This window comes from Carya illinoinensis, chromosome 11, assembly GCF_018687715.1.
Source record: "Carya illinoinensis cultivar Pawnee chromosome 11, C.illinoinensisPawnee_v1, whole genome shotgun sequence".
Taxonomy (NCBI): Eukaryota; Viridiplantae; Streptophyta; class Magnoliopsida; order Fagales; family Juglandaceae; genus Carya; species Carya illinoinensis.
The window spans coordinates 33,289,205-33,304,108 of record NC_056762.1 but is presented as its reverse complement, the minus strand read 5'-3'; the positions used below and the strand labels follow the sequence as shown (position 1 = coordinate 33,304,108).

The 14,904-nt window shown below is 34.0% G+C and overlaps 2 protein-coding genes across 6 annotated transcripts; both read right to left on the bottom strand.

The window, feature by feature from the left end:
* Window positions 1–58: 58 nt before the first annotated feature.
* On the bottom strand, window positions 59–5,262 carry LOC122282708 (granule-bound starch synthase 1, chloroplastic/amyloplastic-like). 5 transcript variants are annotated; one of them, XM_043094694.1, is made up of 14 exons: window positions 5,103–5,262; window positions 3,603–4,010; window positions 3,382–3,462; window positions 3,201–3,299; window positions 3,008–3,097; window positions 2,429–2,492; window positions 2,245–2,345; window positions 2,047–2,159; window positions 1,695–1,938; window positions 1,436–1,612; window positions 1,154–1,345; window positions 935–1,021; window positions 693–821; window positions 59–512 (listed from the first exon to the last, which is right to left on the bottom strand). In XM_043094694.1, exons 2-14 carry the CDS (start codon window positions 3,957–3,959, stop codon window positions 396–398), a joined length of 1,851 nt encoding a protein of 616 aa, XP_042950628.1. In that variant the 5' UTR covers window positions 3,960–4,010; window positions 5,103–5,262; the 3' UTR covers window positions 59–395. The 5 variants fall into 5 exon arrangements, with proteins under 5 accessions (XP_042950628.1, XP_042950632.1, XP_042950630.1 ...); XM_043094698.1 differs by having other exon boundaries at window positions 2,047–2,156; window positions 5,103–5,261; XM_043094696.1 differs by having other exon boundaries at window positions 3,603–4,007; window positions 5,103–5,251.
* Window positions 5,263–9,052: 3,790 nt separating this feature from the next.
* Window positions 9,053–10,016, bottom strand: LOC122280656. Its single transcript, XM_043091636.1, has 2 exons — window positions 9,733–10,016; window positions 9,053–9,481 (listed from the first exon to the last, which is right to left on the bottom strand). Exons 1-2 carry the CDS (start codon window positions 9,847–9,849, stop codon window positions 9,344–9,346), a joined length of 255 nt encoding a protein of 84 aa, XP_042947570.1. The 5' UTR covers window positions 9,850–10,016; the 3' UTR covers window positions 9,053–9,343.
* Window positions 10,017–14,904: the final 4,888 nt, after the last annotated feature.

The following is a 14,904-nucleotide window of genomic DNA, read 5'->3' as shown; positions in this document are numbered from 1 at the left end:
AGCATTTGCTTGCCATGAAGATGATCTGTATCACGCAGCAGGAGAAAGAGGCACTAACTGGAATAAAGATGAGTTTTATTTACTTACATACTGCTTGAAACTTTTATTAAGCAATAACTGCCAAAAGCCCGGTTCTTCTTTGGTTCAAAACAGCACGTTAGCTGCATCACTCTCTTTATACAGAGATTTAAAACACCAGTAACACTCCGAAAGAAAATTGCAAAACAGCAGTGAGTTCTTCTTCATCCAGCATGTTGCTCTTGCTCACGAATTGGCACTTGAATGAGGTGAAATGCCCACTGCTAATATGATGGAGATTATGATTACTTTACCATACATGTTAATATACTAATTCAAGTCCATACTAGTAAATTACAAGGCATTGGATGTGGTTCTCAAGGGGCGGCAACATTTTCTTTGGCAAGAGGAGCAATTTCCTCCCCTTCAATTCCAGGTTCACTGCCAGAAACCTCCAGGCTCGTCAGCATCTTTTCCCATAGTCTGGCTGGTCCCTGAATTAAATAATTCAAACCAATGCACAATGTCAGTTAAATTCATGAACCAGAGGAATTGTAACTTTAAAATTCAGCTTTGAGGAGCGCTTTAACTGGTGTAATTGAAAATTTTCTCCACAGAATGCAAGTGACTTCACAAGTGGGACAAGCATCCCAAAGGAAAAATATCATACTGACCTTCCATGAAAAATCTTGGGCCATGCAATTCTGGATCATATCTTTCAACGCAGGGGTGCCATAGGTTACAAGAGCTCTCTTGACAGTTGTTGCTATTGCATTCACATCAGCTGGATCAACTGCGTCACACTGTAAAGCATCCCGGCAACATAGACACATTAGTTTCCATGTAAGTATGGTAAAGGAATGGAGAAATTCTGCCCCTGCATATCACAGAAAAGCAGGAAAACTGATTTTCATACTTCGACATTGAAAGCCCCCATCTGAAATCCGGTAAAACCTTCTTTGACAGTGTCAACAAGTCCACCAGTTGAGGCACAAATAGGCACCTGTTGCAAAGTTACACCACTACTGATAATCAGACTAATCTATGCGAAAATTTTCAAGTGAAGTCATAGTGCTAGCTGAACATACAAACGCATAACGAAAGAGAATAATTTTTAAAAAATAGCATGCTCTACCGTTCCATATCGCATAGCATGCAACTGAATGAGACCACATGGTTCAAATCTACTTGGGAGGAGCATAAAATCAGCCCCAGCAATAATCTTATGAGCTAAGGGGGCATTGAATTTTGCCACTCCCCTGGCTTGGTTGGGATACATTATCTCCAGCTGTTCAATTTGCTTCTCCATGGGCTTTTTGCCCGTTCCCTGAGAAAAACAACAGGTGCCATTATCAAACTCAATATTGTGCCTGTTGCAGCATATAATTTAGGAGAACAAAATTGGCCAGGTACTTACAAGGACCAAGATTTGAACATCCTCCCCAATGAACTTTGGAATAGCTGCTGCAAGAATATCTGAACCTTTCTGCTCTTCTAGTCTTCCAATGAAGCCTATGAGAGGGATATTTCTGTCAACAGGCAACCCAACTTCTGCTTGAAGTGCTTCCTTCAAAAGAGGCTTTGCATCCATGATCTGAAAATCACAATACCCATAAGTTCTGATTTTTGAAGCCAGATGTATGAGGGAGCTCTGAGTTGTTTTATCAGTTACTTACAGTTGTGGCATCGTATTTAACATCTATGTACTTGTCGGAGGCTGGGTTCCACTCTTGAACATCCATCCCATTCACAATACCAGTGATGCCAGTCTTACGAATGATGTTATCCAACTCCACACCTTTTTCAATTCCAGAAACAAGTTCCTGGGCATAGTATGGGCTCACAGTTAAGACCCTGTCTGATTCCAAAATTCCGGCCTTCATCCAATTCATTTTCCTTCCCTTCACTGGCTTTTCATGCCTGCAAAACAAAAATAAACAAAACGCTGAGCTACAGGAATAATTTACCAAATCATGTAAGTTGGAAAATCCGTGTTTTATTGGAATTAAGAATCATTAAATGACTTACCCGTCAATGAAGTCAAGAGAACCCTTGAATTGATCAGGCAGATTGAGAAGTGAGAAGTCTGAAAGGGCAAATCTGCCCTGGTAGGCTATGTTGTGGATGCAGAAAGCAACCTGCTATTATTATCAAGTTGTGTCAGCTCCCACAGAATGTAATTTGAAGCAATTCCATAGGACACAATTTGAAGCAAGGGTACCTTACCTTGGCACTTTTATAAATCCCCCTTGGTTTGTACATGGTTTTTAGGTAGCATGGAAGAAGGGCAGCGTGCCAATCATTAGCAATGAAGATAACATCCTCTCCTGCAAGGGGCAGAAAATATTATCCTCAATGAAGCTATATATCAACAGAAATAAGTTTTAAGGAACAAAGAAGGGGTCCACACCATATGGTCCTGAGAAATATTCACTGTTGTTTAGGTTCAGAACCCTGGGTGCCTCCAGAGCAGCCTGAAAGGTAGAAAATGGTGAGTTCAAGCTATCCTTAATGACAAAGTTGATAACTATCAGGTTGATCAGCTATCAGACTACACGTACACGCCAAAGCATGGTGAGACGGGAACCAACATGGCTAGTCTGAATCATTTCTTGGTTTAAAGATGTCATATTAATGCACTTAAACATTACGCGAAGCAACTAATCACTAGTAGAAAAACACCCTAAAAGTTGGCAGAGCAATAACATATAGCATGTAACAGCTCTTTGCCAGTTTATTACAAGCAACACTAACAAAATTCATTCGGTTTAAATTGTGAAACAATTTTTTTTTCCGTCTATAGCTTTAGAGTTGACGGATAGTTGGGATAACTTTTTACATTTGTGTTTTTAACTTCTCTTCATATCTCATTAGACTCTGTCATGGACAAACTCCGCAATGGAATGCCAAGCTCCCTTTGCTGTATGAAAAGTCAATTTTAATGCGTTTTTCAATGGTAAACTAAAAAGGGGAACAAAGGATAAGTTACCTGGCACAACAAGCTGAAACGAAGTTGGTTATCCTGGTAATCCATTCCAGTCCTAGGGCCATAGATTTTGGATCCAGTTTTGCCCCATACCTTGAGTTTACAGAAAGTCAAACATCATACGAGTATTCCACCATTCTAATAGCATGGCCTATACTCAAGATTTTGGTTCCTAAGAAATCAAACAAGTTTTAACCTTCGCAAGGAACATTGGGTGATCCACAAATACTCGGTCAACACCTCGTTTGTAGCAATGAAAGAAGCGAACAGTTTCAATCCTATCCCCAACTTTTATCTGCATATGACAAAAAAATCAGTATGAATTCGTATCCCTCTGAATAGGGAGATTCTCCAAGTACATAACTCTAAATATTTACCTCAACTAGTACATTAGTGTCCCATGCATCTTTGTACTGGTCATAGCGTGGAGAGACAGTCATAACCCGGTGCCCCTTAGCCTAGACATTAATTAGTCATAATAATTCGTCAAACATACTCATCCAACCATACATCCCCACTTATAGATGAAAAGCTACAAGTTACAACTACAAATCAAGCAATAATAAGAGAGAAAAAGGTAAAAGAGAACTCTGCTTACCGCCATAGCCGGTGGCAGACCTCCAAGAACATCACCCAGTCCACCGGTTTTGCTCCATGGACCTACCTCAGCTCCTACAAAGATCAAGTTCATTCCTTGTCCACATATAATATTCCCAGCAGGCCTATCGTTCTCAGTGTTCCTAACTTTGCTTCTTGCTTTCCTGGTAATTGCTTTTGCATCTGTTCTCATCTGTAGCATATCCAACTTGTTCAAAGATCTTAACCCATTATGGGTCATCGCTTGGCTCCTAAGGCCAATCTGTGCCAAGTTTGCTTTAGTTTCTGAAGTTGAACTTCCATGACAGTTGACATGGGAAGTTCTTGATACAAAGTGGGAGGTGGTCACAGTGGCCATCAATAATGCACTTGGTCTGAAGCGAATAGCCAAAGAAGTTCACGAAACCTTCTGCATAATAAATAAAAATTTCAGGCACATGCTAATCCATATAATGGAAAAGGGCTTTGCTAGACGCAGTCGAGAAATACAGTCGGCATGCAGTCAGCTGTACGGAATAAATAAAAAAAAATTATAAAAATATATTTTTTTTCATGGTTATACAGAATGAATAAAAAAAAGTTATAAAAATATTTTTTTTTTTTATATAAGTCTCATATTAATTCATTTTTTTTAAAGCGACTGCACGCCGACTGCATTTACCGACTGTAAAAATCATTTCTCAATGGAAAATTATGATCAAATTCAGATGATTTCATCCAACTAGATAGTGACTTTAAAACCCATAACTTTGGTAACCCATAACTTTCCCAGCATCGAACTATCAGATTCTAGTTGATAGAGATAAACAACTTTGGTAAAGGGCTTGACTTTACCCAGTTATGCAATTAGGTCACTTCCATTCTATCATTCTTGCTACTATCTTCTCACAGCCAATCAACCACATTCAGTTATCGGTCTTTCAATTAAAAAATTCGTGCCAAAATTTCTCATTACCGTAAACAAGATGCCCTTGCAGCATAGTTTTTATTGAGTAATTAGATAAATCAGAAACTGCTTGTAACAAACAAAAAACATTGTTGTAATAGAGAAGGCAAAGTTGGGCTTTTCAGGTCAATTCAGAGGTTGCATCTTTCAAGCACGACAACAAAGAAGACAAATTTAGAATCTTAACTTTAAGAAGACTCCTACTCTATTATAACCAACCAATTTTCTGACTTTAAAACAACAGCATAAGAAAAAACACTTCAGCTAATGACACAGACAGCTAAAAGAAAAGCAAATTTAAAGACACCCATGATCACAAACTACAAACCAGAGGAGAAGGTTAGAAACAAAGATAGACCAGCGATCAGTAAACGGTACACCTAACGTTACCGACTGTTTATACACAAACCTGAATATTTACTTTGAGAATCATGACAAACTAAGAAAATCTCTCAACTTGATTTCGGATAGCATCAACGGATAGACCACGTTATAGAGAAACCAGAACCCAAAATTTTCTCGCAATTAGTTTACAAAAAGATCATAGAAGATCACCTGTGTAGTTATCAACTTCAGTTCAAGAGGAAATCTCTCCCTGCCTTGGCCGCTGACAGATGTCGAGGTCGGTTAGCTTCCCGCTAGAAGAGTGTTCACCGAAGACGTGCCATTTGTACTGCCACCTAGACTGTCATGCCAAATGTGGCAACATCCGGGTGGTTGAGTTGTCTCTCATTTCCTAGTCACCTCAAGATTTGATATGCAGGCCTCTAATTCAGTGATTCACGTGGGTTTGTAGGCCCCGTGGCGTCAAAAAGGACGGTGCTGCTCTCCTCTGTGAGACTGTGAGTCCACTGAAAAATAGGCATATTTTAAATTTTTTTTTTAAATTTACTAAAAAAATTTAAAAAAGAAATAAAAAAAGGAAATTTATTAAAAAATATTTACTTAACTATTCAGTTAAAAAAAAAAAAAAAAAAGGTGGCGACCATCTACTATCGATAGATTAAGCAATTCCCATTAAAAAAAAAAAAAAACTATACAGCCCATCTCACAATATATTTTATATTTTATAAAATAAGAATATTTTTATAAAATAATATTAATTTTATAAGATAATTTATAAAAATATTCTCTTATTTAAAATATTATTGTATAAAATATTATGAAAACGGACATACATTCATCATTTTTCATAAATATATATATATAAAGAATTTTACACATCATCTTATATCACATATTTTATATATTTTACTATTATTTTTATTTTATATTATTTTTATTAAACTAATTGAATTGTTCTATTTATTATTTATACATTACATATTTATGATAAAAAATTAAAAAAAATTAAAATAAATATCTTGTGTGGAGTATAAGAATGTTAAATAAAATTTTCATATATATATATATATACACAAACACTACACACTTTAGGCCATTATTCACTCACGTGTTAAAACCAACCTTCCGGAGGTAGATATTTTCCTTTTTTTTTTTTTTTTTTTAAACCAATTATCAACGACACGATGGGAGAGAAAGCGACCGGTAACGTCTTGCCTTGCGGTTCACATTAACTGAACGGTGTGAAACGTCTCGGGCGGTTCCAAGTTTAATGATACCAACAAACGACCTGTATTCCATCAACTAGAGCAGCTTTCCCATCAAAAATAAATAAATAAATAGTAGCTTTCTCTGAGATTTTATACGAGTTTTTGAAATATAAAATTATTTCGATTAATTAAATAACAACAAATGATCAAAAAGGGACGGTAGAGAAGAGAAGCGAGAATAAAAAAAAAAAAAAAAAAGAAAGAAAATCGTATGAAATATCATTACTGTCATGATTTTTTAACCTCATCATTGTCTATATGAATTAAGTTCAAGAGCTCATAATTAGTGGCTCCAACTTCTCCAAACAACTGTTACTGGATATGAATAATAGCGCTAGCTGTCACAATTCATAATCACTTCAACAAATTATTTTAGTTAAAAAAAATTATATAAAATTAAATTTATAAATTGATATAATTTAATTAATTTTATAAAATAAATTTAATAAATTTTTTAAAATTATATCAATTTATAAATTTATTTTATATAATATCTTTATATATCTTACAGGTTTGAATTAAAAATACATTTTGAAAGGTTGATTTTTTCAAATAGAGAGCTGTGGCTGTACTGCCAATCCAACAAAAAGGAAGTCGGCCAATCCAACAAAAAGGAAGTCGGGGTCCAAAGGCCTCCTCACTCACTAATATTGTGGCCCAGAGAAGTTTGTACGGAATTTTGGCAGATGCAGATGCAGATGCAGTTTCCCCAGGGGCCCGCCTTCCCTCAATGCATATTGCACTGAACAATAATACAGGACGAGGCTTCTTCTTTCCTGCCCAGCTGTTGTTTTCTAAAGTCAGGTTACGACACAACAAGTCTATGCGGGGAGGCCTTTCAGAGGTAACGTTAAGAAAACGCCCGCTCCACACATTTTAGAATGTCCTTCTCATTGTCCTCGTGGGTAGTTAGGTACATCACCCAGCCACATGCAACACAACAAAGATTTTTGCATGATGAAGCAGGCATTTTTCCAATGGGTTCCGCCCCCACCAACTACTACCATATGTCTTCTCCTTCCTAAATTAAACAAATGAGTCATTCTACACAAAAGCCCCACAATCTGCACACCACTTAAAAACATGTGATTTTACTTTTTTATCCTGTTTTTAAGCGGTGTATAGGAGCATGAAGCCTATGTTTAGAATTTTTCTAAACAAATTTAGTATCTCGTCTCATTTTATTAATATAATTTTTTTTAAATTTTTATATAAAATATAATAAATAATTTAATTTTTTAAAATTTTTAAAATAAAAATAATATTAAAAATTTATATTTTATTAATATTTTATTCAACTTTTAATTTTTAATTCATCTCATTTGTGTAACGAAACGAGATTGTAAATTAAATTAAGATGAATATTTATTTTTATAACTTCTTAATTCAAATATTTTTTTTATAATTTAAGAAAATATAAACGTAATTATGCTTTGTCTCATTCCGAGTTCGTAGCGTCTATGTTACTTGTTTCTTGTCCGTCCTTATATACTAACGTGATAATTAAGGGCTGCTGTCCTTCTGTTCATATAGTTAGCGATGGTACGATGATGGACATTAGATTTAAAATAATAATAATAATAATATTTGTTCATGTTCACCGTACAGTTGGCCACAACCATGCATGAACCTAAATAACTAAATTATTGTCTCTCATAGATGTTATGAACATAGTAGAAGTCGCATGTCATGACTGCCACCTCAGAATTACGATGATAAGGAAATTATGTTATTAATTACTAGTGACATTAAAAAAAATAAAAAATAAAAAAACAGGTGCTTATTTCATCTACCCTTCTAAACAAATTACCAACTTTTTGCAACCATCAGCATTTCAGGCCTCAGCCAGCTAACCATCTCCGACAACCGATCTTTTTATTTTTTATTTTATTTTTTGAAGTTGACAACCGATCTTATTTAACCGCAGCCAACACCAACAGGTATATTCTTTTTCATGCCTTGGTATATTCATAATTAAGGATATATTACAATAGTGAGGAGAATATTCCTTTATTTCATTTTTTTTTTTAATACAAGTTCCTACTTTTATTTCATTGTAATTTATTTATTTTTAGTTGTTGAACTGAAAGTCAATAATTAAGATTGATTTGGTTATATTAAATCAAATTATTTCATTTTATATTATATAATTATTATAATTTTTTTAAATTTTTATATAAATTATAATAAATAATACAATTTTTTTAATTTTTTTAAAAAATTAATATTAAAAATTATATTATAATAATATTTTGTTTAATTTTGTTACTTATAATCTAAAAGCCTTAATTACTCCAGGTCGAGCACCGCAAGAATATTTCAAGGGAAATTTTTTTGAAAGTTTGAAACAGCTAATAAAAAAGAGTTTTGATGCAGATGAACAAATTTACATATCAATTATCAATTATTCTATTTTTATTTTTTAATCAATTATATTAATAAAATATATAAAAAAAATACGTAAAAATAATTATACATAAAATTTTTACTTTTAAAATTTAAATTAACATAATTTTTATTAAAATTTAACTTTATAATCAATTAAATTAGATAATCACGTATTAGTACACAGAATTCCAAAGACTTCCATTCGCAAACTCAAATAAAATTTTTACGAAACTTGTGAAACTCATTTTTAAAAACTTATTTATTCAAAAATTTAATATTCCATCCACCATCTGATCTGATCCAGCATTTAATCAAACACCTAACGGCTAACAGCTACTCTCATTTGGAGTTCAAATTCAGAATGTGTAGGATAGATGAGTGAATTTCATGTTTAGTCCTGAGAAAGATAACCCATTACCCCCATTGACAAACTCACAAGAAAGTAACAATTTTTATTTCCCAAAAAGAGAAAAAGGCTGAATAAAGAATAGGGAAAATAAATCATTGCCTTCAAGTACAGATATTGGTCATATAATAAATTTTAATATAAGGTTCAAATGTCAATTAAATTACGAATCAAAGAGATTGACAAAAATTGGGACCAGAATACCATTTTTGGGGTTGAAGTAAGCATATCAAACTGTCAATTACCCAACCCCTCCCTAACCCCCCAAGAAAGACAAATGCGAAAACGAGCCGAGAAAGAAATTGGTTGCTCTCCAATTACATATCACGAAGCCAATGGGAATAGTAAATCCATATGCAGAAAGAGAAGGCACGGCTTATAAGGCCAGCTCATCTGTGGGCAGTGACCAAGGTCTCGATGAATCTTAGGCCGTCGAATCTCGGGGCGAATTGCTCCTTATTTGACGAAAGATGCGAATTTGGTGCACGCTGTTTCCCCGAAAACGCAGATGAAGAAGAGGATAGCCCCTAATAAATACAAAATAAATAAATAAATAAAATTCGGGAAAGACATAAGATATTAGAATCAAACAGAACATAACAGATCAGAATATTCTGGGGTTATCTCTGACATAGAAAGGAATCATTTAAAAACGAAGGAAACGGATAACCAAACAAAGAAATAAGCAAATAAATGGGGTGATTTCAAGGTAACAAAGAAAGGTGGCTTGCAATGAGCTCTCAAACTCCAATAATCATGCCATAAAACATCACCGTACCTCATTGGAGGAAGGATAAACAAAGGTAGGGTCAGGATCTCCGGAAGAAGAAGAAGAGCGAAGAGCAACGGTGGAAGCGGCGAGCATCGACGCCACGAGAGTGCACGACCCCTTCATGTTTTGTTTTTCGTCGGGAAAGAAGGGTTCCTAGAAGCAATATGGCTGGGGGGATCTGAATAAAGAATGGGCGAAACCCGACGTCGCTCGCCGGATCTCGACCACGTTCTTCCCTTTTTCTCTCCCTCTCTCTGTCTCTGTATGCAAGGATTACTTGTTTAATCTCCGTTAGGGACCCTTTTATACTCTGGGAGGGCAGTGGAGGAAAGAAAGGAAGGGATTGGATTCCACGCCTCCTTATTTAACGGAATTTAATTTTAGTTTCAGTTCCGGGCTGGCTCGAAGTCTCGGCCACGTTGTATGTACGGCAGATCCAGCAGTCTCCCTCATCTACCAACAGTATTATGCCACGTTTTATCTCCGATTGCCATGGCCCATATGGACAAAACGGTCCAATCGTTGTTCTAAAAAAATAAAGAAAAATTCTAAACATAATCTCCCCACCACATACTTATATTTTTATTTTTATTTTTATTTTTTTATCAAATATTTATTATATAAAGAATAAATAAAAAATTTAATTATTTTAATAAAATTAAACTAAAAAAAATTAGAAAAAAATTTTAAAATAAAAAAATAGTGTATACTGTGTAGGCTTATACATAATAAAGTTAAAAAATAAATAAATAAAGAAATAATTATATTATTCATAAGTTTCACACACTATACACAATATTTTTTTAAAACTTTTTTTAAGATTTTTTTAATCTTATTTTTTTTAAAATAATTAAATTCTTCTACTTTTCATATATATATATATATCATATATTTGATAAAAAGAATAATAAAATAATAAAAAAAATAATGTATAGTAAACGAGACTTATGAATTCTCGTAAAGAAAATAAGAAATGTAGCTTTTGACGTAAGAAGATGTTGACGAGTCGGACCAGCTACTGGTCCCAGGTCTCGGTAATTGGTAGTTAGTTCGTAGGTGGGGCTGAGACGGTGTACATGCGTATTGCGTGGTTCTGCTTGGAAATTCAGTTGGTCGCGGTTCGGTTTGCCTAAGTTCAACGCTGCTTCAGTATATTCCTGATTAAAGTAATGGAAGAGTAACGACTAATTTTACAATGAGAAATAATATTTGTGGGTGAGCAAGTGTAATTTTTTTAAAAATTGAATAAATATGAAATTTATATTTAAAATTAATTTTTTAATAATAGACTTTATTATTTTTTAAAATAATTATTTGACACTTACGCATTACTCTTTTATAAATTTTTACATAATATAATTTCTTAATTAAGTTTATTACTTTTTAATTAAAACTCATCAAAATTTAAATAAAAAATCAAATAAATTTTAAAAAATTATTATTATGTTAAAGAGTTAAAAATTTATATTCATCATCTTCACACACCACATATTATATATAATTTTTTATTTTTTTCTTTTACCATGTTATAGATGATAAGTAGAAGAATTTAATTAATTTAGAAAGAATAAAACTAATTTTTTAAAAAAAGAAAAAAAGGACAGTGTATAGAAATGATGAGTAATAAAATTCTAAAATAAATAAATATATAAAGAGGATGTGTGGTGTAGAATGAATAGTAGGCTTATGCTTACAACTTCTCTAAAGAGTTATTTAAAATTTTAAAAATAGTTGTATTTATATATTTTTATTAAGTAATAGGTTCTCTTTCTAATCCTTTAATTTTTCATGAATTGCGTTGTGTTAATTAAATTTGTATTATTCATTTAAATGGCAAATTTAGAATTGTTAGTGCAGTATTCCATTGGCATCCACCAAAATTCATGTGGTAGGAGTCAATTCCCATCCTGCAACTTGCAAGGAAGCGAAAGCAAGCTTTGATGGTCCTAGTGGACGCTCTAGCTGATGTAAGTGCGTGTTTGGGTTTGACTTTTTAAAAGAGCATCAAATTTAATGTTATATTTTTTTAAAAATTACCAAAACGAACTTTAAAAACACTTTAAATATTATAACTAAGAATTCTATTTTCTACTGCACTCCCAAATAAACTTTAAAGATAGAGAATATTTTTAGTTGAGTTAAGAAAATATATATAATAAGTCAATGACGGAGGATCCAACATTCTACTTATAGCACGTCTCGTATTTATTGTAGAATTGGAATTTCCCTTTGCACGAGGAGTCTTTCTTATGTTTCGATGAACCATACAAATTCATTTAGAAAAAGAAACTCATTTTCATAATGAATGTAAAATATTCCAATTAAATACGGACCACTCCTTTTAAAATATCAAAGCCAAATGTAGCTTTGAATATGACGTGCCTCTTGAATGGGACCAATGATATAGGAGTCCAATGCCCAAAGAGATTACGATTGAACAAAGCGTGGAGTCTGACCAAAATAGCTACGAAAAACTGCAGATCGAGTCGATTGAGATTCGAGGGCCACGCCAAAGATGGTCAAGATGATAAAGTCTTTCTGTTGAATAAAGATCTTTATTTTCGTGCGCCACGATCTCAAGTTTGATTTAAAAAAACAAAACAAAAAAATGAAGGTGGGGTTATAGCATTTTCGGTGATAATGGAGGGGGTCAAAATGGAATCTATGACTTGTGCATTTGTGGTGTCACTTCAGCCCCAATGGGGGTCTAGTAGTCTTGACGGCAAGTATTCGGCGGACCGACCACCCCCCATCGAGTATGGAATGTCTAATGTCTATTGTGTGATTTCTAGGCTGGCTTTTGCGATTGCATAAGTACAAGGACCTCTGGTTCCGTGACAACTTTTGGTTCCATTGACTCCATTCAGCCCTTTTTCAATTGATTTATCTGTTTTTGTGTCCAAACATAAAGAGACTTGAAATCTTCTTCACCGAGCTTAGGGCTAGGAGCCCCTCGCCAGCTGTGTCCATTGTCTCAGCCCTGCCTTGCCGGCACGAGCAGGAAACCCACCCCCTGACACGGGAAACAAGGGCTGGGTTGGATTGCTCCTAAGTCCAGTCTAAAATGTGTATATAATTAAGGCTGAGCAGAAATCCGAAAATCCGACTCCGACTCCGACTCCGCTCCGGCTCCGCCCCGACTCCGTTCCGACTCCGACGAGTCGGAGTCGGAGTCGGAGTTTTTTTCCCCTTGGAAGTCGGAGTCGGAGGTAGAGGTGTCCCGACTCCGACTCCGACTTCCAATCCGACTCCGACTCCGACTCCGATATTGTGCATATTTTATAAAAAATATTTGTTATCAATATATTAACATCTAATAAATAATAATCTATAAATATTATAATGAATAATATAAGTTAATATAGTTACTATAAGTTAATTTACATTACTAATTTACTATAAGTTAGTAAGTTACTATAAGTTAATATAGTTATTAGTTACACTATAAGTTACTAATTACTATACCTTATATAGTTAATTTACATTACTAATTTACTATAAGTTACTATAAGTTAATATAGTTACTATATAAGTTACCATACCTTATATAGTTAATTTACATTACTAATTTACTATAAGTTACTATATAAGTTACTATACCTTATATAGTTAATTTACATTATTAATTTACTATAACTTAGTAATTAACTATATTTATATAATATATTGGAGGAGTACTTATATAATATAATATATATAGTTATATATTAACTTACTAATTAACTGTATTTATATAATATATATAGTTATACTTATATAATATAATATATATAGTTATATATTAACTTAGTAATTAACTATACTTATATAATATATTGGAGGAGTACTTATATAATATAATATATATAGTTATATACTAACTTAGTAATTAACTATACTTATATAATATATTGGAGGAGTACTTATATAATATAATATATATAGTTATATACTAACTTACTAATTAACTATATTTATATAATATATATAGTTATACTTATATACTATAATATATATAGTTATACGTATATACTATATAGTTATATTATATATAATACTATTATAATAATAGTATAGTTAATATATATAGTATTAAAGCAAAATTAATATTTGATTTAGAGTTAAAAAAAAAAGGGGGGGCTGAAAATACCAAAACAGAGCCCAAACGACGTCGTTGGACTCTGTTTTGGTTGCCAAAACAGAGTTAATTTTCTCCAAAACGGCGTCGTTTTGGAGGTAAACGGCGCCGTTTACCTCAGTACTGATTATTGAAGACTCGGTTATATTCCCCCCCCCCCCCCCCCCCGATACTGAAGCAGTTAAGTTAGGGTTTTTAACTTTTTATACTTCAAACTCACGAAGTCATTCCAGGCTCCAGCGCAGCGGCAAGCCGGCAGCCCCATCCTTCGACTCTCTCACCCACCGGCCCACCACGAAACGACGCAGCCCCGGCTCCGTCGGCTTCTCCGGATCTCCTCTCTCTCTCTCTCTCTCTCTCTCTCTCTCTCTCTCTCTAGTTTTTGTTTGTTGAAAATGGGTTTGAAATCCGGTATCTCCTCTCTCTCTCTCTCTCTCTCTCTAGTTTTTGTTTGTTGGTTGTTGATTTTTGATTTCTTTCTCTCTTTTATCTGCTATTGTGGATTCGTGAAACCGGCTAATATTATTGAAAAATATCGTGAATTCGTGAGGCCAACTCCGCTCCGACATGTCGGAGTCGGAGTCGGAGCGGAGTGGGGTGTAAACGGAGTCGGAGTCGGAGGTCGGATTCGGCCTCTGACAAAGTCGGAATCGGAGTCAGAGGAGGCCAAATCCGACTCCGGTTGAATCGGTGCTCAGCCCTATATATAATAAATTCGTTATCAAAACGACTTCGTTTGATAATGAAATCGTTTTTTTTTAACGTATTCTGAAACAATGTCAATTTGGGGGTTTTAAGTTTTGGATTCCCCCTTCCCCCGTAATTAGTTCTCTCTCTCTCTCTCTCTCTCTCTCTCTCTCTCTCTCTCTCTCTCATAGTCGCAGCAGTGCGGCCCGCGTCTACTTCTTTTCTTTTCCTTTTATCTATCTTTCCTCTTTGGCAACGCGACGACAATCACATTGTTTTCTCTTTCTTTTCTTTAGAGCATTCTCATTGGATTATCTATATTTAAAATTAAAATCTATTTTTACTTATTAGATATAAAAATCACTTGCAATAGA

Bases quoted from the DNA above. Each gene is read 5' to 3' on its own strand.
- LOC122282708 (XM_043094694.1), bottom strand. From the start codon at position 3,959: ATGGCCACTGTGACCACCTCCCACTTTGTATCAAGAACTTCCCATGTC. The intron at 3,098-3,200 runs GTTAAAACTTGT...TGTAAACTCAAG, and splicing joins ACCCAATGTTCCTTGCGAAG to GTATGGGGCAAAACTGGATC. The intron at 1,022-1,153 runs GTAGAGCATGCT...ACTTTGCAACAG, and splicing joins ATGCTATGCGATATGGAACG to GTGCCTATTTGTGCCTCAAC.
- LOC122280656 (XM_043091636.1), bottom strand. From the start codon at position 9,849: ATGAAGGGGTCGTGCACTCTCGTGGCGTCGATGCTCGCCGCTTCCACC. The intron at 9,482-9,732 runs GTACGGTGATGT...TGTATTTATTAG, and splicing joins TTTATCCTTCCTCCAATGAG to GGGCTATCCTCTTCTTCATC.